Here is a 26,322-nt window from a genome sequence, read left to right as displayed (position 1 = left end):
TGAAATAAAGAGCTTTGAACCCATAAAGAAAAAATAATATACATTTTCCTTAACAGATCTCAAAAATGTCACAATTCAATGGAGATTAGACATGGGAATTCAGGAACTAATCAACTCAATGACGAAAAAGCATATCATTTTACGCCGCACCGACAAAAGTTCACTTTCTCTTTTTGTCATCTACAGTGTTTTTATTAGAACTTGAAGCTCCAGAGTTGGCATTTGCCACCCTTCCTGCTGCAGTTCTCTGAAGCTGATCAGACACAGAACCTTCACCAGAGGAAGTAACACCATCACTAATCAAGTTAGTGTCCCCATCATCCTTCTTGTCTTCCCCTCCAAACCCAAACTCATTCACCCGTTTTTTATCAACTGGATATATCCATCGCTGATAAAGATAGATAAGGAATATAATATCTGCAAAACAGATTCGAAGTTCACAAAACAAGAAAAGTACAATTAATATTGGGAAATATTACAAGAAATTGAGACAAGATAAAACATTCTAGAGTTTACCATCTCGGAAAACTGAAAGCCGGTGCAGCACCGGCATCTTGATTACAAATGCAAACAAATCATCAATTATTGTATTGAGAAACTTGTATGTCATTTGTCGCCATGGTAAATGGGCAACTGACTTCAGCTTGTAGTTTATAAACAATTGAGGGCACATCATGATAAAACCTGTAAAAAAAGAAAAACATTTTAAAAATATCTTCACATTTGGAAAAATCTGCAAACAACTGCAGCGGGACAAAAAAACTTGCTCATCAAGATTGACCTGGATTAATCATAAAACAAAATGAGTAAAGTTTTTGATTGCTCACCAAATGCGTACACACAACTTGTCAATGAAGACAAGATCCATGAATACCAACTTTTGTGGCGCTCATACTTGAGAGAATAAATTGCTGAACATCCAACAAGGAAGAACAGAACATAGGAAAGGTATTTCATGGCTAAGTCGTCATACTCCTTTGTCTTGCTCGTATACGTCTCATGGTCCCTAAACCTCAAACGTGGAATGATTCCACTCCGATCAATCTGGGAAACAAAAGGTATTTTAAAGCACAGTTTCAGGGTTTAGCAAAAAGAGGAAGATAAGCTAATATATTAAAAAATCAGGCACAGTGCAGAGACAAGCACACGTGGCAAACAATTTGAAAATAGAGAGCATTACCTCAATATGCATGGCCTTTCCAATCTTCCAAAACTCAATACAACACCCAATACCAGAACTAGCAATGATCATCCATGATGTTTCATTGTCAAGTAAGTATAGAAAAATAATAAGCTGGCAAATGAAGCTCACAACAACTGACTTAGATGACAAGCCCTCCATTGATTTATTCTTGTTCCAAAATTGGATATCTGCAATTTTTAATAGGGCAAATTACTAAAATAGGCATCACAGATAGATTGTATAACCACCAAAGACCATAAAAACTGGTGGATATCAAATAAATTATTAAAACTCATCTTACCATTTTTGAATGCGAAGAAATCAAAGATTGAATGAAGCATCGAAACAACCATTGTGATTGCAAGAAGATATGGATTCCCCTCTAAAAACACCCTCTGGCATACACACCAACAGAAAATTAATTTCCAATTATGATCGATTAGCCCATGGCTATCCCATGAAACTGGATAGTTAATAATCTCAAAAATCAAAAGGCTGATTATGAAAAGAAACCCACACAAAGTGCTAGTTGCTCTGCGGAAAAAAGGTATACCTTGAGTTCATCTGCTTCCCCCTCAAGCATGCTACCATAAGAACGGTGAATTTGAAATGACTGATCAATCTGTAGAAAGAGCTGCCATTTCATCATGCTAATAGGCCCCACCTCCAAGTTGAGAGGTAGTTCCTCAACTGTCTCATTGATCTGTATTAATTTATCCCTCAAAAGCCAGAACTCATTAAAAGAAACAATGGGAAAATAATTTCCTGTTATGGGATCAATGCGCAAGTCTGTGAGAGAGAGTTAAAGAATTCCATCTAGTAATTTTTAACTGTACATTTCAAAGGCTATAAAACTCAGGAGTTTGAACTTAAATTTTATTGACAAATTGATAGATGGATACGTTCAGCTACAAGTGGAGATATTGCATTCTGTGAGTAACTGCAAACACAGAAATCAATAATAATTGACTAACAAAATATAATTTCTAATAAATAAAAATTCGTTATCAATTCAGACATGTTCATCCAAATCATACCGAGTGAAATCATCAACCAAATTAATAGTTATATTTGGTTTCCAGAATGAGACCCACTCCACAATGCCATCATCTTTTATCCCAGCAGAGTCTTCCTGTATAATGAAGCACATATAGAATCATATTAAATGAAACCTGAAATGTAGTGACATTTTAGATTTTCCTTCAAACTTTTGGATCAGCAGATATAATTCCACACAAAACTACTAGCTACCCAGGAATCTTATCAACCTACAGAAATGAGCAAGCAAAGAGATGGAGGTGATAGATCCATCAATATCTCAAAAACAAAACACATGCAGTTACAAGTAGTGTTGCTACCACATTAAAAACAAACTGCAAAAGGAATATGACTGGTCTAAACAAAATCATGAGCGCTAACAGTACATAAACAGAAGCCTTTTGCTAAGCCAGAGAGGAAATGAAATGATCAAACATACGAAGTGGTGTAATTAATTGGAACTGTTACAGGTCAACAACAGTCAGAATCTCAGTTTCTGAAAACAAGCATCCACCAAAAAGTCTTACAACTCATCAACTACTCAACAAACAAAAAGTAAGCAGTGAAAACAACTCTGCTTATTCCACAACTAGATCTAAACATTTTGAATGGTGTCTGAAGAGAGTGAACTTTGACTAATGGACATCATCCATTTTATTAGAAACTAAGAAAACCAACCTTTATGTTAGGTTTGGATATATCCTGCTCTCCATCCGCTCCACTTCCCAACAAGATTTTACGCTTATCTACTTTTGGTTTTGGAAGATATGTTATAATAGCTGCAAAATCAAAAAACCTCTCAGCAAACTCATGAAAAACATGCAATCTGGTTGTCATTGAATCTGGAAATTGGTGCTAATACAACTCTCAGCAAACACTACTGTATCTAAAATTTTAAAAAGTCCAATCTACTTGCATATTGTACTTACAATGTGTCGCACCAAAAGTAGCAGATGGCTCATAATCAGCATCACTGGGATCTGGAGTATACCCAGAACGAGCGAAAAACACGTGGGCATAAAGACTTCCATTATTCTTTATGGCCTGAAAATGATACAAAAATTAGAATATTGTATTTACTTTGTTCAATTCCACCCACAAAATAATACAATCTAGCATTTAAAATATCCAGCATTCCTACAAAATGAACATATTCCAAGGAAGTGATCCTGTTAATAATATGATAGGGTTTCAATATGAAAAATAATAATATTAATATGATAGGGTACATAACCATATGTTACAGAAATTGGCAAAATTTGTTATATGTAATGAAATAACTTACACAAGAGGAGAAAAGAATAGAAAGTATGTTACCAAAACTTTGTAATACTTGATATTAATAAGCTGCTTTGTGATGAAAATCATAAACTAACCACAAACTCCTACATATTCACAACTTATGCATTGGAATACCACACAAAATGACTAAATAACCTATATAAGACTATTAATGATCACATATATAAGACTATTAATGATCACATAATTAGGAGACAAGCTAGCACTCATAACCCTATGCACACCTGTGGATTTAAAGGATATAATTATACACATCAACAACCATGAACTTGAAATCCATTACATAAATCAGGTATACCTCTGATGGATGATAGATAATTTTATGCTTTCGGACACTATTTGCCCCCCAAACCGCATAAGGCACATTGGTTTCATGCCAGACAAGAGCTGCCTCGTCGCCAAAATTATAGAATCTTTCACTGCTACTGAGATAAAGCCACATGTCCTGATTCATTTACAATTCAACAAAATTAGAATCAAGATGATAAAGTCATCACACAAATAAGGTGTTCCAAAATGCATACAACAGAAGTTGCCAATAAATGTATATCCGAACCAAAAAAGCAGTACTCCACTGTGATAACTGAGAATTTACAATAAGAAAATATTAGTGCACTCCCTTTTGTTGTTCTGTACAAAAATCAACAATTATGTAAAAGTCAGTACATTTCATATGCATTCAAATCCCATCCCAGTCTTATACAGCTAGATTCTATAGATAAGGTGTGTCTGGATTAAAAGAATTTATTATGAATGTGATCAATGTCTCAAGGAAGATGAGCCCTCATTACATGTCTCAAGGAAGATGAGCCCTCATTACAGATGGATGTGTAATTTAAATTTTATATATTTGAGACTCTTTCTGTTCTCAAATTCAGATTAATGTTTTTGTGCTATCTGGCACTTTCCACAAACTAAGATACTTTCATTAATAAATGTGTATATGCATTCCACAGGGACGCATCCACCACAAAATAAAACCAAATCCCCAATAGGACATTTTCAAGACGTGGGAACTAGGAGGAAATGTCTTCCCATGGCACCTTCTCTGCCACCTCTACTGGAGACGCTGCTGGGTAAATTGCTATATGGCACATGTCATTACATACTGATTGCCCCGTTAACTTCATGAACACTAGTTTTCCTTTCATGGGGAAATAGCAAAGATGTATTGCAAATTTTGCCAAGATTTCAATCCGCCTCAATTTATAACTATTTCAAGTCCCGGTGTTGAATTGGTTGGTGCAGTAAACTGTAAGCATACTGCATGCTAAAATAATCTATTGATTGAAGAAAATATATGGCTTCAACTAGCAAGTAGTGAGTTTACCCATCTTTTCATGTTAGAGTTTTCACCTTGAGATGCTCAGTCAGTACTACAGTGATATTGCAGCAGTAACAGCAGCAGATCCAGAACCTGTAAGGAGCTTAGAGATAGCATGGACAGATCATTGTTATGTAAGAGAATAAACCTACCTATGTAGATTAGGACCCAGTTAACTACTTGAGATTAGCATGATTTGTGGATTTACCTCAATCTCAACTAGTTTGAATAGAAGCTATTGTTGTTAGACTAGCTTGACTGATTAGTCCGACTAGTTGATTGTTTAAATAAACTGTCATTCAACTTAGTTATAAGCTTAACTTGGATCTCACCTAACACTTATCTTGTTCCTATAAGCTAAAATCATAGTGCACTTGTCTATTTAAAGGGCACATATCTTATTTTAAAATGACACAGTCTCATAGTCTCTTTTCTAAAAACTTACTCCAGCGCAGTGTAAATTTTATTCAGATTTAATGAGATGACAGCTGCAAAATTGAGAATCGAAGTGCCACTTGCTGTTAACATTTTCAGCAATGTGTTTGTACATCAGTGTATTAGAGATTACTGTTCTGATTGAAGTTCAAATATTTTTAGCTACCTCGTTTTATTAAAAAATAATCACATGTTGAATCTGATTACCATGGTCTGAAAATTAGCATGGTGTCAGGTAAAATTGATATCTTCCCAAGGGTTCCAAGAATAGAATGGACTGGCCTGTACACCAATGAGATAGTCATTGGAAGGTTTCACAGATGTGATGCTCAAGCTTCAAAATATGAAGCCAATTCATGCCTTCAGGAGGTACAAGGACTTCTAATAGGTTGTTGGGTGTTATTTCTGAGATCTTCTAGAGACTGGAAAGTAGAGTTTAACCTGAAAAAGATGAGATATTCTTCTGCAGGTAATGCCCAAGAGTCTTCGGTCATTGGATTGGATGTCCTATGTGTAACAAACCTATGAGAGGTTGTAACGTGAAGTGCCCCAAGTGATCGAATGACTGGAGTATTGATCCACCACCTATTATAGACTGCTGATTTGAGGGATTTCCAACTGATTCACCTGTTTTTTATTAGACAGTCAGGAAACTGAACTGCTTGTTATTGGTGTGTTCTAATAGCTGCAAATATGACTACTCGTAATCTCCAATAGTGTTGTCAAGAGGATGCTGCCAACTTAACACCTTGTAAGTGTAGACTGCAAATGCTACAGGACAAGGAAGAACTTAAAAGCTAGGGGTCTCAGGGAGGAAAATGTTGCAGCTCCGACCAACCTTGTTTGATTGGCTGAACAAACACTGGACAAGGAGAAGCAAATCATCCAGGATTAAGCAGTATTACACGGGGACACATCCCCGGGCTTATTTGACCCATCCCAGAAACAGGGACATCCTGGAGAAACTTGAAGACTTGCCGAAATGCACCCCCTGGTTGTCCCATAATATTAATGTTTGAGTTTAAAGTTGCTTGACTTTGACTCTCATGTGAAATCTCAATTTAAATTATGTAACACAGAAATTATATGTTAAGGTTCTAAAATGTATATAAGGATGCTTTAATATGTTTTCATATGAATATTTTAAATTGCCTTACATATTTTAAATTTTCCCTATTGTTTAATTAGTTGTCCCTTCATCCCCTAAAATGGCAAAAAAATGGGTCACAGAAACCTGTTTCCCCATTACCTGTCCCAGGATTTCAAGGTAACAAAGGGATTAAGCGAAGGGCCATTTGATTCCTCACACAACAAAACAAAAGACAACAAAGGAGATTGACAATGGCTTGATTTGAAGAGCATATTGGAACTTCCTTTTTGCATTACTCAATAGAGCTTAATATGCTTTAAGACAATCTTAATGTGTAAGATTACTTCAATAAGTTATGATATTAATTTGAAAACAGTTTGTGTCAACTGCTCATTCAGCAAAGGGCCATTTGATTCCTCACACAACAAAGAAAAAGACAACAAAGGAGATTGACAATGGCTTGATTTGAAGAGCATATTGGAATTTCCTTTTTGCATGACTCAATAGAGCTTAATATGCTCTAAGATAGTCTTAATGTGTAAGATTACTTCAATAAGTTATGACATTAATTTGAAAACAGTTTGTGTCAACTGCTCATTGTTAGCTTATGGCTAATGGCTAATATGATCATTAAAGAAACATTACTTTGAATTATCAATGAATAAACAACATATGCATTGGTCAATAATATTAGAAATGTTAGTGAACATTGTAACCTTCTCTAATATAAATTTCTCATTTAATTATAAATGGAAGGGGAATTTATCGGACTTTCACTTTTAAAATGTTTAATAGCTTAATTATGCTTTTAGAAGAGAAATAAATACCTTAGCGAATCAAATTCATCCTATGCTCCACAATTTTCTCGGATTGGAATGGCAGGGGACACATTTCCAGGATGGATGTTTCTAAGGCCACTTTCTATTAAAAAGTAGGGAAAATTTTAGAATATAATTAAATTTCAAATATTCATATGGTAACACTGATTAGGCAATCATCATAGACATTATAAAACCATTGCAAGCATAGGTAATTGAATAGGAATTGGATACTTATAAATGAGACTGTTCTATGAGTTGTATGTGCACAGCATAATTGATAAAAAAAATCTTTATGAACATGGCACGATCAGTTAACCATGACTTGACTCATATTCAGCAACTAACTCACAGCATTCATCAAATTTCTATTACAATGTAATTGGTAAATATTTGCTTAATATTAACAGAGACCAAGAGGTCAATATATACAAAAGAATAAAACAATGTTTCCTTAGAAAACGGTCGTAAAGAATAGAAATATTCTATTCTAGCGAAAAGAAAGCTAGAGTAAGCTAACAGATAACTACAGCTAACTAAATAGTAGAAACATTCTAATATTTACAATAGATTACAAATAGATAAGCTTTAACTAATAATAGAAGCTTATCTATTATCTTAATACCCTCCCTTAATGGTTAATCTATCCAGAGCACAACGCTGTCAAAAAGTGTAAAGGGCAGATTCTATCTGCTCAGAGTGCTCCACACTATTCGTTGTGGGTTGCGAACTAGATTGTTTAGATAGGACAGCTAAGCGCTTCTGACATTCAACCTTTAGGTGACCAAACTTGTGGCAGTAGTTGCATTCAATGTTCTTCTTCTTGGAGCCTTATGCTAAGAACCAGAACCACCTTATTGTTGTTGCAATATTCGAAGATGGTTAGCATTCATTGTTTCCACATGCCATAATGACAACCATTGAACTTCTAATTTCCCTTGAGCAAAATATTAGTCAAAGATGCCATAGAATATTTTTCAATGAAAAAGCATGAAAATCTATGAAGGCACATACTTTGAGGCAAAAAAACAAAAGACCTAAAAAATGAAGGGGTACCTAAAAGAGAGCTCGAAAAACCCAGAAGGAATATGTTGTCGGACTTCCGATCTGCTGGCTCAAAAAACGGATCTGCTGGCTCAAAAAACGAGGCCACCAAAAAAAACGTACAACCAAATTGAGCAATTGAAAAACCCACCAAGAGTATGTAAAAATATTTCTAAATTGGTACTGAAAAATTAGGGTTTCAAAAACGGTCTTGGCTGCATAAAAGCTTCAAAATAATAGCGGATTTGCAGAAAAAACAACAAATTCTGGGCAAGAATCAAGACTAGAGGTTTGTAAAAACCCTAGAGACCTCTAAATAGGCAAAAATCGACCATTTTTTTAATGGAAAAACAGGCCACAAAACAGACACGCGATTTTTAGAGAAATTTAGACGCGAGTGGCAAAAAAATCTGGGTGTGAATTACAGAAAAATGGTGCCCAACATACCTCCACGTGAACAACAAAGAATAACCCTCGATTTTCAGAGAATTCTATCACACTAGTTGCAAATAGAAGGGTACAAGTTTGCAGACCGGAAAAAATACAAGTTACAGACAAAATGACGCGATTCATTTGGCATAAAACCCTAGTCGAACCAGAGGCTTTGGAAGCAAATATGCATGAAAATAATTTTGAAAATAAAAGTAAAAGAATTTCAACCAAGAAATTATAATTATTTTCTAAAAAAATTAAAGTATTGGCTCTGATACCATATTACAATGTAATTGGTAAATATTCGCTTGACACTAACAGAGACAAGAGGTCAATATATACAAAAGAATAAAATGATGTTTCTTTAGGAAATGATTGTAACGAATATAAATATTCTATTCTAGCTAAAAGAAAGCTAACAAATAACGACAACTAACTAAATATTAGAAACAATCTAATATTTACAATAGATTACAAATAGATAATTAATTTAATTTCCCAATTAATTAAATTAACTTTATAAATGAAATGGAGAAAAAAACATATTTTTGCGAAGATCACTTTCGAGCAAATCACAAACCCTCCCGTGTTAAAGACAAAGTAGCCAGATATGGCAGTGCGAACAATACAATAATACCAGTTAAAGAACTGATAGGAAGGCAAGCGCACCCTTGCATTCCAATCAATAACAAATTCCAAGCATTATCGGATGGCAATCGAAAGAAAAATTCCTCCCGAGATATGGCTAACAGGCAAGAAGCTCGGACAGCAGATGAAAAATCCAGAACCAGACCTCCTTATCAACCAAGGGAAAGAAATTCGAACCTAGTCAGACATCAGTTTGAAGAATCAGCAAAGATCCAAGGGATTCAACAAAATTGCAGAACACCCAAAAAATCAATAGGTTTTGAAACACTAATACAACTTCATACCGAACGCAATGTGGTCATTCATAAGTCGCAAATCAGCATGAATCAATAGGAATGGAAGACCGTTATCAGCAAAATGAAGAGGAGGCGAATATATAAAAACCAGAATTCAGCACTAGATAAAAGGAGCTAAGGCATAAACCAGTGACTCAAAGACCAAGAGGTATTTTTCCACAAAACAAAATATCCTCACAGAGCAGAACAAACAGCTCCGTTGAAACAAAGCCAACACAATAGGTATACAAATCAGCCCCCTGGATATCCGAGCCTAACAATATACTTCTTGGTCATCCCTTGGCACAAACATGGGCTCCAGTAAATAAGCAGGAAGCCGATAATCCAATGCAAAAAAATATGGAATCAATCCATAAGGGAACCAAAGCAAGGTCGAGATCAGTCTATATTCCACCCCCCCGAAAGATGAATAACATATCAAACAAGTCGAGTGAGGGAATAAACCTTAAACTAAGCAACCTTGTGGAGGAGTATACAAACACCATAATCATCAATAATATACACAGCGAAGATAAATGAAAGGAATGCGCAGAAAAAGGTATTTACGTTTATTGGAACGGCCCAAATAAATAGAGAGCCAATCTGGAAAGGTATTTAGCAAAAATCACCCAAGCAAAGGTAACATAACATCCCATGCTAGGCATTACTAGTTTTTGCAATGTCTAGATATAGAATCTATAAATGAAATTTTAGAATTATCAAACTGTTATTACAAAGGATATCACATAGATTTCATAGAATGGAAACCAAATTTCAACGAAAAATGACAATAAACATAAACAGGAAACCAAATGGATGGAATGTGTAAACATACCACCAGCACTAAATGAAAACCACATTTTAAAAAGAATAGGTCAATCTCTAGGAACATTAATAGGGTTGAATCAAACAAACATAAATCACATATAATTAGATTTTTAATCAAAACCAATCAAAATGACTCCATAAATAAGAAAATCATAACAAATAGATCAATATACAACTTAACATTCACTAAATACACTAGAGAAATCAATAAGATAATAGGAACAGACTTCAGAAAAACAACATTAAGAAATTACCAAGGGCCAATAGGAGGATGGGAGACTTTAGGAAAACAAGGTAATAAGATCACCGGAGAAGGTCAGAGTTAAAGATGCAAGAAAGGCAGAAAGAGCGCAAGAAACCCAAATGGAGAATTTAGAAAGAATAAAAGAGGCAAAAGATGGATAAATGACAAATATAGACCATCAACATTCACTTGAGAAATATAGGAAATGTAGAGATTGTAAAACAAAGTTGGATTCAATAGATGAGATTGAGAGCAATAGCAAAAAAATAAAGAAGCTTACTCATGACATTCTACTATTACAAAATGATCTGGAAGATCAGTGTATCATAGCAGAAGCAAATCATACAAAACACAAAGGAAAAGGAATTTTGGAGATCAAGGCAAACGAGACACCAAACAGCATTTTAACAAGTAGAGGAAGAGATTAGCAATTACCAGTCAGGAAAAGAGAACCACCGAGAAGCAAAACTAGAACAAGATCAAATAATAAAGAAGAAAGAGCAAAATCTATGCATCCGACCAGCAAACTCAGCACAATGTAGTAACATAACTATCAGGAAAAAAGCAAAAAAGAAGAGCTACAAATTCTGGCAGACACCAAGTAACGGAAAGGACATGTTCAATCAAGGCGAAGAGGAATCTAGGAAGGAGTCAGATATAGGAAAAGAGGAGGCATCAGGAATTGAACAAATAAGAAAGCAAACAAGTATGCAAGAAGAAGAACGGGAAAATCAAGTAGAGGAAGTATGGGAAGAATTTGGACCCTCAATGTAAAGCTCTACTAGGAAGAATGAAATAAAAGGAAAAAGTTAGAAGGAAATCAGGCAAAGTCCAGAAGCAGAAGAGGACCTAATGAATAATCTACTTATCAAAGAAATCTTAGCAGAGGACCAACAAGCACTAGAAGTATCCAAGCAAGCAGCAAGCGTAATCAACCAAACAAAGTTAGAAAACTTGGGCTTAGCAATGAATCAGGAAGGCATAAAGACACCTATCTATGGAAAGCAAAAACAGAAAAGAGGACAACAATCATTGAAAGAACTGAGGGAAGCAATAGGTTAGGTAAAGGAACAAACTAAAATAATGGAAATTCTGCAAGGAGGGAAGGGGAAGAACCTTCCCAAGAAACAATGAAAATCACTATATGGAATGCTAGGGGCCTAAACGCCCCTAGCAAGAAACACTTACTACAGCATAATCTAACAAATTTTAATACAAAGATCCTATTAATGCAAGAAACAAAACTAAGGCATCAGATTAGGGCAAAAACTAGGAATATGGAGATCAGAATTTAAACCAGCTGGGCATTATTTGGAACAACCGAAAAGTTGAAGTGGAAGACACCATTTCTTACTCAAATCGGATGGGAAGCAGAGTTTCCAGCAATAAGACAAACCTACAAATGATAGTAATTAATGTGTATGGACCTATAAAAACAGCAGAAAAATTAATAGTCTGGAGTGAGATAAACACCTACCTTAGTACATTACAAGAAGAGAACATCATTATTGGAGGCGACTTTAATGCAATTTTAAAGAGAGACAAAAAATATGGTGGAGTCAAAACAATGTCTAGAGCTACAGAAGATTTCAAAGAATGGACCTGAAAAGAATTCTCTCATCGACATTACAACATCGAATGGGGTGTATACTTGGAATAATAGGAGAAAAGACTTTAGCAACATTGCAGAAAGATTCTTCAAAGGAGAATTAAATAAGCTGAACAGAGAAATCAAGGCAAAAATATTACCTATGGCAGGATCAAATCATTTTCCGGTAAAAATCGAAATCAAGGAACAAATTAAACCAAGTAGAAACCCATTCAAATGTGAAAAGATGTGGTTCGTGGACAAAAATTTTATGAACAATATATAGAACTGGTAGCAAGAAGAACAATTTCAAGATCTAAAATGTTTTGCTTTGTTTCCAAACTTAAGAGCATAAAGGAAAAGATCCTAAAATGGAATAATACACAATTCAAAAATATTTTCAAAGAAAAGATAGATATAGAAGAGAAATTGAAAAAATTAAAAATAAAGAAGTTATCAAAAATGGAATGAATAATGAAACCTACCAACTTGAAAAAAAATATCTAATAAAACAAGAAGAAATATTGGCCAAAGAAGAAGTATACTAGAAGCAAAAATCTAGAGAAAAATGGCTGGCAGAAGGAGACCGTAACACGAAATACTTTCATAACAGCACGTTACACCATAGGAACTGTAATAACATATAAAAAATCAAAAATGAGCAAGGAGAACCTACTGATAATCCAAATAGCTTAGCAAAAATCTTCGTAGAACACTTTAAAAATATTTTCAATAATTATGAAGCATCTAGTAGAACTAAGCAAGAAGAAATGTTGAAAACTATTCCCAAGCTCATCACACTTGACGATAACAAAATCCTTAATAAACCATTTACGTTACAAGAAATCAAAACGGCTCTCTTTAATATCAATCCAGATAAATCTCCTGGACCTGACGAATTCCAAGCATTCTTCTTTCAACAATGTTGGGAGATAATAGGAGAAGACTGAAAGCACTAGAAGCAACTAGGGATGGAGGAAAACTTCTAGCAAAAATCAATCACACCTTTTTGAGTCTCATACCCAAGAAAAAAAAAAGCGAAGAACCAAGAGACTTCAGACCAATAGCTCTCTGTAACACTATATACAAGGTATTCTCCAAAACCCTAGCTAATAGCCTTAAAAAAATTCTCCCTAAGCTAATATCAGAAGAGCAAACAGGCTTTGTAACTAGGAGATCTATCCTAGATGGCATCTCAATCATCCAAGAAACAATCCATTCAGCAATCAAAAATAATGAAGCATGCATGTTACTAAAATTAGATATTCAAAAAGTTTAAGATAAAGTGGATTGGAGATTCTTATGTAAATCTCCTAAGCTTTTGGTTTTTCAAAACAATGGATAAATATCATCTTTCAATGTATTTCTACCCCAAAAATTTCAATCCTCGTCAACGGGACCCTAGAGGGATTCTTCAGAATTTCAAGGGGGATCAGACAAGGTGACCCTATCTCCCCTTTTCTTTTTATCATTATGGTTGAATCCTTTGGCAGAGCAATCAAATCAACACAACTCCAAAACAAAATCCTAGGAGTAAAAGTAACCAAAAATGTGGAAAATACCACCCACCAGCAATTTGCTGATGATACAATTCTTGCAGAAGTAAGCTCTAAAAAAGAAACAGAGCATTTCAAAAATATCCTCAACAATTATACTGAAGCTTCGGGTCAAAAAATCAATGTAGAAAAATCGGAAACCTTTTTCTTAAATACGACAGGGGAAAGAGAAGATTATATATGCAATAGATTTGGATTCAAAAAGGGTACATTTCCCTTCAAGTATCTAGGATAGTTCTGGAAAAAGGAAACCTAAGAAACCAAGGCTGCAAACAATTGCTAGAAATAATAGACAAGCAAACTAAAGCTTGGAAAAGAAAATGGCTAACCAAGGCAGGAAAAGCAACAAAAATCAAAGCAGTGTTATCGGCCTTACCTACATATCAACTTTCCTATTTGCAACTGCCAAAGAATATGAATCAAAAAATTGAAAAGAAATTTAGAAACTTCTTCTGGAATGGTTTAGAAGACAAAAAGAAAGCAACATTAATCAGATGGGAAAAAATATGTAGACCTAAAGAAGTAGGAGGTCTAGGAATCAAAAACCTAGAATGGCAGAATGAAGCCCTAGGAGCCAAACAAGTTTGGAGAATGTATCAAGAAAGAGATAGTAAATGGGCAAGAATTCTCTACAACAAATATTTAAAAATAGAGGAAAGCACCTCAATATTTAGAACTAGGAACCCTCTCAAAGGCTCGACAGCTTGGAACTTCCTCGTGAAGTGTCGCCCCCTCATAACCAAATATGTAACTTGGGATGTTGGGAAAGGAGATAAAGTGTTATTTTGGGAGGACTCCTGGAACAGATACCCTTCCCTCGAAAAATCAGGTCTAAATCATAGCATCATTAGTCATTTAAAAAATAAATGGGGATCCAAAGTTAAAGATTACATCACAATAATCCAAACCCCTATGGAAACCTCTTGGGAATAGAAATCCTTAGCTGATTGCGGCCTGAACTAGACAAATCAAGAGTTCCTAGAAAATCTTTTGAAAGATAGGCCGATCAAAGTTAAAAATAGGGAGAATAGGCTAATCTGGGCAGCATCCAAAGACGGAATTTATAAAGTCAAAGAAGGATATAAACAAATAACTAACTCACAGAAATGGGAAGCATTAAACATTCCAATGAACCTGTGTTGGGACCCAGCAGGGCTTCCCAGAGCAAGTATCTTTCTATGGGCAGCCATCCAAGAAAGAATCCTCACAGCAGACAGAGGGATTAGAAGGACCATCGAGATGCATTCTATGCAAAGAAGAATCAGAAACTACTGAGCACCTCCTTTACCAATGTAAGTTTGCAAAGGAATGTTGGACCTGGCTCAAATCAAAGCTTAACTAGACAGGCCCCCTACCAGAAAAATGGCAAGACCATATAACTGGATGACCAAAATTCACTATCAAGGAAGTATATGGAAAACTATGGAACATCACCCTAGCAATCTTAGTATGGGAAATATGGAAACAAAGAAATAGACAGATCTTTGAAGACAAAGAGCTTAATACACTAATACTCTACAACAAAATTGAAGCAAATATAGTGGAAGTCATGAATAGTGACTTAAGAAAATGGATGATAGAAAAGGATTCATTCACTGATTTGGATGCTGAAATCAAAAAACAATGGAATCTTCTTATAAATCCACCCCTAATATACAAGAAGAATAATAAAATGGCTAGGAAAGAATGTAAATGGGAACCACTCCCGAAAGGTTGGAAGAAATTGAACTTCGACAGGGCCTCCAGAGGCAATCCTAGCAAAGCAGGAATAGGATGTATAGTTAGGGAAGAAATGGCCGAATGGATTGTGAAAAAAGCAAAGCCCTTGGGAGTTCAATCAAATAAAATGGCGAAACTGGAAGCAGTAGAAGAAGGTCTAAAAATATGCATAAGGCTAAGAATTTTTTTTTAAAAAAATCAAAAGAGATTCACAGATAGTCCTAAACGCACTTAGAAAAGGAAAAACTCCAAATTGGATTATAAATTCTCGATTGGAACCTACTTTAAAATTATTGGAAGGATTCGAAGAAGTAATATTCTCCCATATTTTTAGAGAAGGTAATAATGAAGCAGATCAACTAGCAAATGCAGGCACAGATGGAGAACACATCTTAACCTTTAATCATAGTTAGCTCATGTAGATCACGAAGTATCCTCCTAATCAATCATTGATACTAGGCACTATGATTTCCCAAATCGGCACATATTTTAGCACTTGCCTCTATGATTATACAAATTCGGCTTTATGGAAATTAAATCATCAAAGTGATACTTCAATGATGACTTAGAGGGGAAATCATTAGCTGATGATCATAGGTATGGCGTCATTATGCAAAGTTCTAGATCCTTCACTCGAGGGGTTTATCATACCACTCTTGTATCTGGCCTCCTCATTTCTACGCTCCTCTTCTAGCATTTAGCGCAATATAGCTTCTGCATTATGGAAACTAATATTTGCCTATATCATGCCTTTGAAAGCAGAACGATGGCATTTTGTGGCCCGGTAAAGCCGAAAAAATGGAACCGGCTATTTCGACCAATTGACGACATGAGCAGAGTGGCTGTTAACAGGGTCCTGGGAGAAGGAGTATTCAACTATTAATACTCGTAGCAAACAAACAGTGTTATATTAGGGCTTTGGATAGGATGTTTAGCTAGAGCAAGAGTAGCTAAATGGGACATTATCAGATTAAGCCTCAATATATTCGACCCAATTTGGCTGATAGGATTGGAGGAAGTTGTTTTCAATATTGATGACAAGCTTAAAATCCCCTTGCCGAAGGCCTAAATGAAATATGAATTAGGCAGCCCTAAACTCATTACAAGCCCAAAATGCCCTAGCTTGGTGATTGAAGACAACATTCTCTTTTACAGAGAATGGCTGAAAATGGAGGCAAGTGTACAAGTTTTATTGCGGTGGAGAGCAATCATTAAGGACCTGACAAGGGATTGGCTCCTGAACTACCTTCAAGCTTTTGATGCCTACATCCACCTAAAGGTGAATTTCGCTGACTTGGACGCAATTAATTTCTGCCTTCATAACTACGACAGGTCAAGTAGGGGCGAGGAACACTTACTAATTTCCTTCGGGTTCAAGGGCAAAAAATCTTCAAGAAGCCACGGAGATAATTATGGTCTTCAAGAAACGGAGCGAGGTAGACTAAGTAAGTTAGCGGGTGTAATTGACGTCTCTATTATGGTTCTCTCTCCCTTATCTCTCCCCTCTTCTGTATATATAGCTTCGAAGATGATAATACTATAGCTAATCTAAGTTTTTGAGAATTGGTCTGATGTTAGTTCCGTGTCAACATATAATGTAGTAATTTTAGATACGACATGGCTGCATTTTATCTCAACAGCTCATATATTGTATAAAGTTTAAAGAAGATGCCATGCTACGTCGTACTTAAGCAGCTAGGATAGCTTTTTGGGTTTTCAGGACTGTAAGTTTGTTCTACAATACTCAAGAATATATTAATATGATAACTATATTTAGCATATATTGTCTCAAACGTGTTTAAATCTGACCTGGCTTTCGGCCAAAAAATCTTTAGTAGGGCCAAATTTTATCATTATGAATATTAATATGTTATAACTTTTATTTGAGTTTAAAGGCAATGATTTGGCACAACCAAACAAGATTTTATGACACAAAGATTTCAAGAATTAAAATAAGAAAACGGGTAACATTAATTAAGTTATCAATAGTACATCTTTATTAACACTCCCCTATCTATACAAAAAAGTACTTACATTCAATCTAAACTGCAAGTTTAATCAACCCAGTCAGAGTTATTTAAACTCCCAAATAAAAAGAAACCTAGGAAAGCATGGATTTGCCTAGTTTCGGGCAATCATTTTTTCTATCACAACTACATATTAGATTAATTTGGTTCCTTTGTAATTTAACCCTATTTTGATTGTAAAAATATGGCCTTTGATTGTATTTTAATTCAGGATTAACGATTCACATTGCATGGTGGTTAGTTTGTGGTGTTTCCTATGTATGCAGGGATCCTAATCAAAAATTTGGCGGCATTTCTCGAGGTGTAGGAAAAATGTTAATACTAAAATCTCTCGAGTATAAATGCAAGTAAAATTTATGATACTTATTTGATCACATTCTTAGGGGGGTATGCCCCTTTGATTCATGTATAATAAAGGACTTCAGTCCCGAGCTAGATTGGAGCTTTTCTTTCTCTATTCTTTCCTACCAGTGCCCATCAGAACGGTGACTTTTTGTGATACTTATTAATTTTTAATATAATTTAAGGCATTGAGCATTTACCGATAAAAAGAAAAATAGATTACAAATAGATAACCATTAACTAATAATTGAAGCTTATCTATTATCCTAATAGTTTCATCCATGAAATTCAAGTTTTGGCAAATTCTTACCCTTGTTGAGCTTCATCCAAATTTTATCATATTTAATATAATATTTTTTAAATGTTAAATAAACTAATTAAATTATTTCGCAATGTTAACTATTTTGACAAATTTCTGAACACACTATTTATCTTTATAAATAACTTAATTTATATAAGGCGAACTCAAATGTCCATTTTTTTTTCCAAACTTTTACCCTTGCCGATCTTTATCCAAGTTTTATGATTGCCAAACTTGATTTTGAATTCAAACCTTGTGACTTACTTCAGGAATAATATGGTCATAACATATCAGCTTTGTCTATGGAAATAATTTGTATATTGAACACGATGTCTAATGTATGAAACAAATTAATCTAAGTTACCCCAAGTTTCTGAGACACAGACAACAAGGGATGTGGAAATGAATTTCCGCTTCCCCAATTTTTTTTAAGCATTCAGGGAAGGCTATATTAAAATTAGGTAAAATTACAAGTACATAGAGATGCCTTAAATATTCATATGTTAACATTGACTAATACATCAAAAAAATGATGACTTGAATTATGAAGTTTAATCTGGCATCCATGCATGTGAAAGCTATAAAATAACCCTTTACCCTCACATTTTGAATTTCAAACTGCATTTGTGCCTCTACAACCTATTCAAGCACACGAGCTTTGAAAAATAAGTGTAAGTAATTATGATAAACATACCATCATCTAAATATCACATGATATTCAGTGCAATGTCCCCCATTGAGACCTTCCTTAAGTTATCCTAAATTTCCCAAGTAGGATTTGGTTTGTAATGTCCCCTGATTGGAATAGTTATTAATTTTATTAGATTTAAGTTATCTATTCAAATTATTATCATTCATGATTACTTTATTGCTATTCCAGATCAATGATGGAAGGAGTCGGTGTTATCCAGGTTACCTAGACACCAAGCTGCAATGGATTTCCTCAAAGCTTATAGATCCAAGCCCTTAAAACTTTATTGGGACTTTGCCCGCAAGGCACTCAAGGTCGTTGATCCCTACCCTATCTTGAGACAAAGATCCATTGGTTGGATTTATACAAGCCCCTCCTTGGTAGCGTTTCAGTCTTCTCTTCTCAACCAAATAGTAATAGGTCCTATATGTGCGTGTGTAGATATGTATATTGTTGACATTGCAGTCAAATTTGTTATTAGTGACATACACTTATTCAGACAGATAGTATCTACCAAGCTTATTGTACAATTAACAGTATTAACCAAGTATTTCAGACTCTACCGAATTCTATAGTTGCTATCGAGTTCAAGGAACAGTATTCAATTTGCATCGAGCAATTCCTACCAAAATGGTGATCATCCATGTAAACCGAGCTTCTTAGTGTTTACTGAGTGTCTCAATGGAAACCGAGTTGTGCAGTGCTTACCAAGTTCACAGTTATAGTGATGTGAATCTAGTGTTAATCGAGCCACTCCATGTTAATCAAGTGATTCAGTTTATACCGAGCTCATAGTGATAGCATTGACCAAGCTATGTAGTGTGAATCAAGTGATTCAGTTTATAAGCCGAGTTTCACAGTATTCACTGAGTCGCCAGTGCAAACTGAGTTCAGACTACTTGGAAGTGATCAGTATGGACCGAGCTTCTATATCTACCGAATGCATGACGACACCGAGCATTGACAGTGGATGCCGAGAATCAAAACCTCCCCGAGTTAGTCTTCAGAACTCGAGTTCCTGTAGTTGGGCCGACTTTGTGTATTTTGTGTAAACTTGTATTGTAGTCGACTTTGTTGATTTGTAAATTGGATTGTTATATATGTAATGTATTGTATCACATCCAAAGGTATGAAATATATAATATGTAACAAGCAGAGAAGAGCAGAAGTGCAAAATACAAAGGCTACAGCAATATAAGGAGCAGCAAAGATTTATCTATCACAGTAAGGTGATCATTACACTCCAAAGAATCTCATTCAACAAATCAAGTTGCAGATCAAAGATTAGCCACTGTTTCATCCTAACAAGTGGATCAGTTAAATCCTTTCACAAGGTAGACTTAAAAGTCTTCTATAAATCTCTTTACCGAGTGCATACTTCATTGTATGTTTGTAAATCCTTTTGCAAAGTAGTCATTATTGCTCCTAACAAGGCAAATCATCAGAAGTGATCATTGTAAGCCTTAACAGGCCAACTTTAGACTACGGTACCAAAGCTTGTGGTATCATCCCCACCCCAGTTTTACTTTCTATTTGAAAGTTTTCTGGGTCACCATATTGTGTGTCAAAGTGTTATGAATGTTTTTTCAGTTTTTCATACATGCAATTAGATTAGAATTCACATGAAGAATTAATTGGTGAAATAAAGGATTAAGTTTTATTAGTTACTGATTCACCCCTCCCCTCCCCTCTCAATAACTTAGCCTATCATATATATTTCCAACACTATATATGTATATATAGATATGTATGTGTGTGTGTGTGTGTGTGTGTGTGTGTGTGTGTGTATGAACATATATATATATATTGTGTGTGTGTATATATATAACACATACGCGCACTATATATATATATATATATATATATATATATATATATATATATATATATATATATATATATATATATATATATATATATATATATGTTTATTTTAAATATATTTATTATAAACATTTGAATATATAATTCTGAGCTTATTATTATTTTTGTATATGTAAGACCATATATGGGTCCTCGCTCATAATAGTATTTAAATATAACATTCAGCAATCAGAATTATTCATTGATTGCTTACAGCCATGCATCTCATTTGCCAAAAAGGCCAACACCCACTGTTGATACGTATTTCTTTCATTAGAGATCTTATTTTTGTATCTCTAAAATCGAATGAATGGCATTTTCTGATAACTGATCAGACACCTCTGACTTCTCCATAACTATTAATATACAAATAATACCAATTATATTTTATTATTATGATAATATTTCACAAATTATCTTTAATATATTAAATTGATTTATATTATTTAATGAGTTATCTCCCCAAAAGTCTTCAAGGAATTTCAATTTTATAAGAATCTTCCAATGTGAGTAGCTTGTGCTATTAACTAATGTATTAAGGTTTGCAAAATAAAATCTTCTCGCATCTTCCTAAGATTTCTATCCATCTCATTATGGTGCTAATCATTTTTTGCATGATTAGCATGTATTGCGTTCATAACTTTTTGGTTTATTCCTAGTTACTCTCAATCAAAAAAGTAGAAGCATTCATGGAACATATGTTTGAAAATATGAAATATATGAATGTATGTAGACACGAAGCAAACACAAGGTATACACATAAATGAATGAAGACACAAAGAATACACTTCAGTGCATGAGGACACAAAACAAACATAAAGATGCACATAATACATACATTGTTAAATTTCGCGTTTCATCTTTTACCCTGCAAGAAGGTAGGATCATGCTCTGTACCACTTTTAATGTCCTCTTATTGGGACTGACCTTAATTTATCCTAAATTTCCCAATTAGGGTTTGGTTCATAATAGCCCTTGATAGGAATAGTCATTCATTCTATTATTTTTGAGTTAAATGTTCAAATTATTATCATTCATGCTTACTTTATTACTATTCCAGCTCAATGACAAAAGGAGTCAGTGTTATCCAAGCTGCATAGATACCAACTGCAATGGATTCCCTCAAAGTTTACAGATCCAAGCCCTTAAGCCTTTCATGGGGCTAAGCTTTCGGGACTTTGCACACAAGGTGCTCAAGGTCATTGATCCCTACCCTATCTTGGGACAAATATCCATTGAGCCTTTCTTGGGGCAAAGTTCTTAGGACTTTGCCCACAAGGCGCTCTATCTTGGGACAAATATCTATTGCTTGGATTTATACAAGCCCCTCCTTAGTAACACACTTCAGTCTTACCTTCTCAACCAAAAACTAATAGGACCTTAATATATATATATATATATATATATATATATAATTATTTTAAATATATTTATTCCACAATCAGAATTACTCGCTGATGGATTGTCACCCATGCAAATGATATACCAAAAAGACTCACACCCACTCACCCACTGTTAGCATGTATTTCTTTCAAATTCCTTCTGAATACCATAATAAATAATAATTTTCTTTCTTTTATGATAAGTAATAATTGTATTTATAATCTAATATTCTTCCATAGAATAGCAGATATGATATATATTAAATAAGAAATCTCCAATCACACTGAATGGGGTGGGAGAGATCTTATTTTTTATATCTCCGAAATTAAATGGATGATGTTGTTTGATAATTGATAAGACGCCTGTCTCACTCCTCCATAACTATTAGTTTACAAAGAATACCATTTATATTTTATTATTATGATAATACTTTATACATTTTCATCAATATATTAAATTGATTTATATTATTTCTTTGTTATATTATTTAATAAGTACTTTATTATTTTAATGTTTCATTTATTATGATTTAATATATATTATTTCTTTATTATATTATTTAATAAGTAATTTATATTAATGTTTCATTTATTATTTATTAATTCTTATTTCTGCAAGGGGACATGACATGCTTGTTGACCAGAATTAGTTACCATGGGAATCTCAATCAAGAATCCAATAAATGTGAGAATAATCAGCGATTCAGCATTGCATAACATCTCGGTACATTCAAAGACAAAAACAGTTGCTTCAAAGCAGAGTAGCAGAATATTTCACAAGTAAAAAAGATAACATGGAGTCATGGTCAATGTTTATGTTTTAGAATCTCAGGTACAACACAAGCTAAAATCCAGAGAGCAGCCTCAATGCCTAAACTCTTTACCATGCCACAACTTGGCACAAAAAAGATCAGAATTGAATTAGTTGAAAATGAAAACAAATGGAAATAAAATTAGGATGTTCTCCCATTTAGGGTCTTCTTGGGTGTGGGAGATCACCAAAACTGATCAATTTATTGTTTTTAATTCCTCTATGTTGATTTTTATAAAATGCATTGGAAATTGGGGACAGTCAGATGACGTCCCAGGCTATTCCCTTTATCTTTGCTTCTCGTTCCCGCATTTCCGATGTCTCCAGAGATCTTTGATATTTTACGTATGACCTGAGGACATCCTTAACACGTCCCTCCATCCTAAAAATGTCCCAAAATGGAAATATCTCAAAAAAAACCAGCAAAGTCCCCAGGTTTCCTTGAATCTACAATAGAGATATGAATTATGTAACTTTTATGATCACAATTAGTCATTGATCTATTGCTTGGTCAAACTTATGGATTGGTGGAGCTTTGGGGACAATACCCACAGCAGGTTCAAGGGGCTGCTAGGCATTTTAATATTTTTTTGTACAATTTAGATGTGCATGTCATAAAGTGAAGAGCCACTAACATTGTTATGACATAGTGTAGTACGTGGATACAAGAGCATCTAGACATTTGACAAAGAAAGCATTCAACAAACTCGACAAGAGGTTGTTATACAGTTGGAGTTAGGTATAATGCCACTTGTCCAGTTACTAGATTGGGTTTCGTCTTCTTTTGTATGACTTTAATTTTGATGGTGAACAAGTGATCAGTAGAAAAATGAAACCCTCAAACAATTCAACTTTTGGCTAGACAAGCTGAAGATGATAGCCTTTCCGAACTACTTGTTGACCCTATTGAACAAATCTTGCAGGATGCAATGATGGAGAAGTGTCCTTCCAACTTTCAGGTGACAATTTCTAAGCATTAAATGGAAACATCAATTGATTCCATGAATAAAATTGTGATACTATTAGAAGAATGACCAAGATAGATTTACTGCCAGAGAATATTTTTTTTAGAAAAAGGGAATTGAACTTGTGAGACTCTTACTCTAGTTTCCAAAGGATTCTCTTAAAAAGAAGAAGTTGACATTGTTGAGGCTTTGGCTTCCCTTGTTTGAAATTTTCAATATTGATGAATCCACTTTCATATACTGTAGTGTAGAGAAAGGACAATCTCCCGTTAATTATTTTCCTACAATTTGCTCCAAAATTTCCTTGCCAGTAACCCACCTAAAAATCACATAGGTGCATCTTCTGTAGCACACACAGGCGGGTCCACACCAGAAGTGCAAAAGAAATGATACTGAAGTGCAATATTAAGTCTATATTGAATAGCTTAGTGAAGTCGCATAAATTGTCATAGTAATGAACGACCTTTACAGGCTAGATATTGACAACAATTAATTCATAAACAAAAATTACATTAAATCAAAACTATTTAAAATAAATTTACAATTCATTTTTTTAATAATTATGTGCAACATGTTGTGGTGTAACGGGCACTCATACCAGTGTGCCCCAGTTCAAATCCACATGCTGAACAAATCAACCGATGACTCGAGCTTACATGTAATAAGGTTGTGTTGTAACTTGTAACTATTATGGCATTCTTTGTTTAAAAAAATAAATCTAGATTCCCTACAATTTTTTTATTTTCAAATTCAACATGTTTTCAATTTTTTGTTTTTGCATTTCACTGGCTTAACTTCCCTTAGCTTTGCAGGCACTTATTATTAAGCTACTCTTGCAATCATCGCATTTCTTTTCTCATCCTGCAGATAGACCACAGTCTATTTAAATAGTTTTGAAAAACATGAAGGCGTAATTCTTTCCAGAACCTTTTTAACTTAATCATAAGATTGTTAAAGCATTCATCAAAAGAATAAAGGAAGTTTTAAATCTCCCTAAATTGTTGTTCTACTCTTAGTGCAAATGGATTTGCACTTGTAAGTTTACAACTTGGCACGGTAACAAGGACAAGACCCAGGAGTCCAGAATTTGATCAATGTGTACGTCATACTCTTTAACAGTCTGATTGTAAGCTTCCAGAAGAGCAATCCTATACATAAAAACAATAGCTGGTTTGGCAATGGCTTACCGCCTTTACCTTTTCGGAAAAGCGCAGTAAACCGTTCCAAGCATTAACAGATTACTACTCACTCTATTTTAGCGATCAGATTCAAATTAAAGAAACTAATCGATAGATAAACATTTTTTGCAGAGGACCCAGACTATTTCAAATAACTGCTTTAAAAAATATATACTTTTCGAACGAAAACAATCTCAAAGCCACGAATTATTCGTACTTCAGTCACTGTTTCCAATGAAAATTTGAAAAACAATTCAGAATCCGCTAAAATCTGCAAAAACCCAGATCTAAAACAAGTTCCAAATACTTACTAGTTCTTCTCCCTTGGAAAACAGATTGGACATCTGCAGACTCGGATCGGAAGGTTTCTTAGAGGAGAACATTTGCATAGCAAAGTATGCAAATACCGCCATTCTCAGTACCCCAATCAGCATCTGCATAACTCCTGGCGGCTGCTGCTGCTGCGGTTGTTGTCTGGCCCCTGCTGCTGCTGCAGCAACTGCCTGCCCACCTCCTCCTGCTGCTGCAGGCGTTGCCATTGCTGCTTACTGTTCTTTCACCTCCACTGAAAGTATTTGCCCAATTGCTCTCAGCGAATGCTAGAGACTGAATACTTTCACCGATTAAGGTATATAAGTTATTTTCAGCCCCGGGATTCAGGCAAAGGGTTTGGAGAAGCAATATTTTCACTTTGTTGTGAAGACCGAGGAGGAAAACTGCGCGTTGCTCTTTAACCGCCCTTAAGCGGAGAGAAAATAAATAGATATTTTTAGGCACTATATATGCTATTTTTCATGCATGAGAAAAGAATATTTTGCTTTTTCTTCCCCATTAAAATAATTCAAGACCGTCAATGATGGGTTAATTTTTCTTTATTAATTTTTTTTCGAATCCATGTTATTATCGCTTTTAAATGGGGAGAGAGTTTTAATTTAATTTTCTTGTTTATATTTGTAAGAAATAATGAAATTGAAATGAACTAAAATGAAAAACAATAAATTAATCCAAGAGAGTTTGCAATGAAAATAGTTACCATACTTTTTATAAGCTTTCCAAGATCAACATAAGAGAAGAGACAAAGATTTTGAAAGGGAAAAGCAAAGAAAACCCCTTGTGAATTATATGAATGAGGCAAATGCCTAAGAATGAAGAAAGAGAGAGAAGGAGATAATGTGGAGCCATAGGGCTCATTATATGAACTACATCATGATTGTGTGTTAAGAATGAGAGAAAAGCAT

The 26,322-nt window shown here is 34.6% G+C and overlaps 1 protein-coding gene across 1 annotated transcript; it reads right to left on the bottom strand.

Moving 5' to 3' along the window:
- On the bottom strand, positions 1 to 25,786 carry LOC149532880 (uncharacterized). Its single transcript, XM_089804943.1, has 12 exons — positions 25,396 to 25,786; positions 3,822 to 3,968; positions 3,151 to 3,265; positions 2,900 to 3,000; positions 2,221 to 2,315; positions 2,086 to 2,123; positions 1,737 to 1,972; positions 1,485 to 1,578; positions 1,181 to 1,371; positions 828 to 1,044; positions 517 to 684; positions 1 to 417 (listed from the first exon to the last, which is right to left on the bottom strand). The coding sequence occupies exons 1-12, from the start codon at positions 25,621 to 25,623 to the stop codon at positions 161 to 163; spliced, it is 1,887 nt and encodes a 628-aa protein (XP_089661069.1). The 5' UTR covers positions 25,624 to 25,786; the 3' UTR covers positions 1 to 160.
- Between the last annotated feature and the right edge of the window lie 536 nt (positions 25,787 to 26,322).

This window comes from Cupressus sempervirens, chromosome 10 (genome assembly GCF_028749045.1).
Source record: "Cupressus sempervirens isolate cs-2001-9-10 chromosome 10, ASM2874904v1, whole genome shotgun sequence".
Taxonomy (NCBI): domain Eukaryota; kingdom Viridiplantae; phylum Streptophyta; class Pinopsida; order Cupressales; family Cupressaceae; genus Cupressus; species Cupressus sempervirens.
Note: the sequence above shows the minus strand (reverse complement) of the source record. Positions and strands in the feature narration are given on the sequence as shown.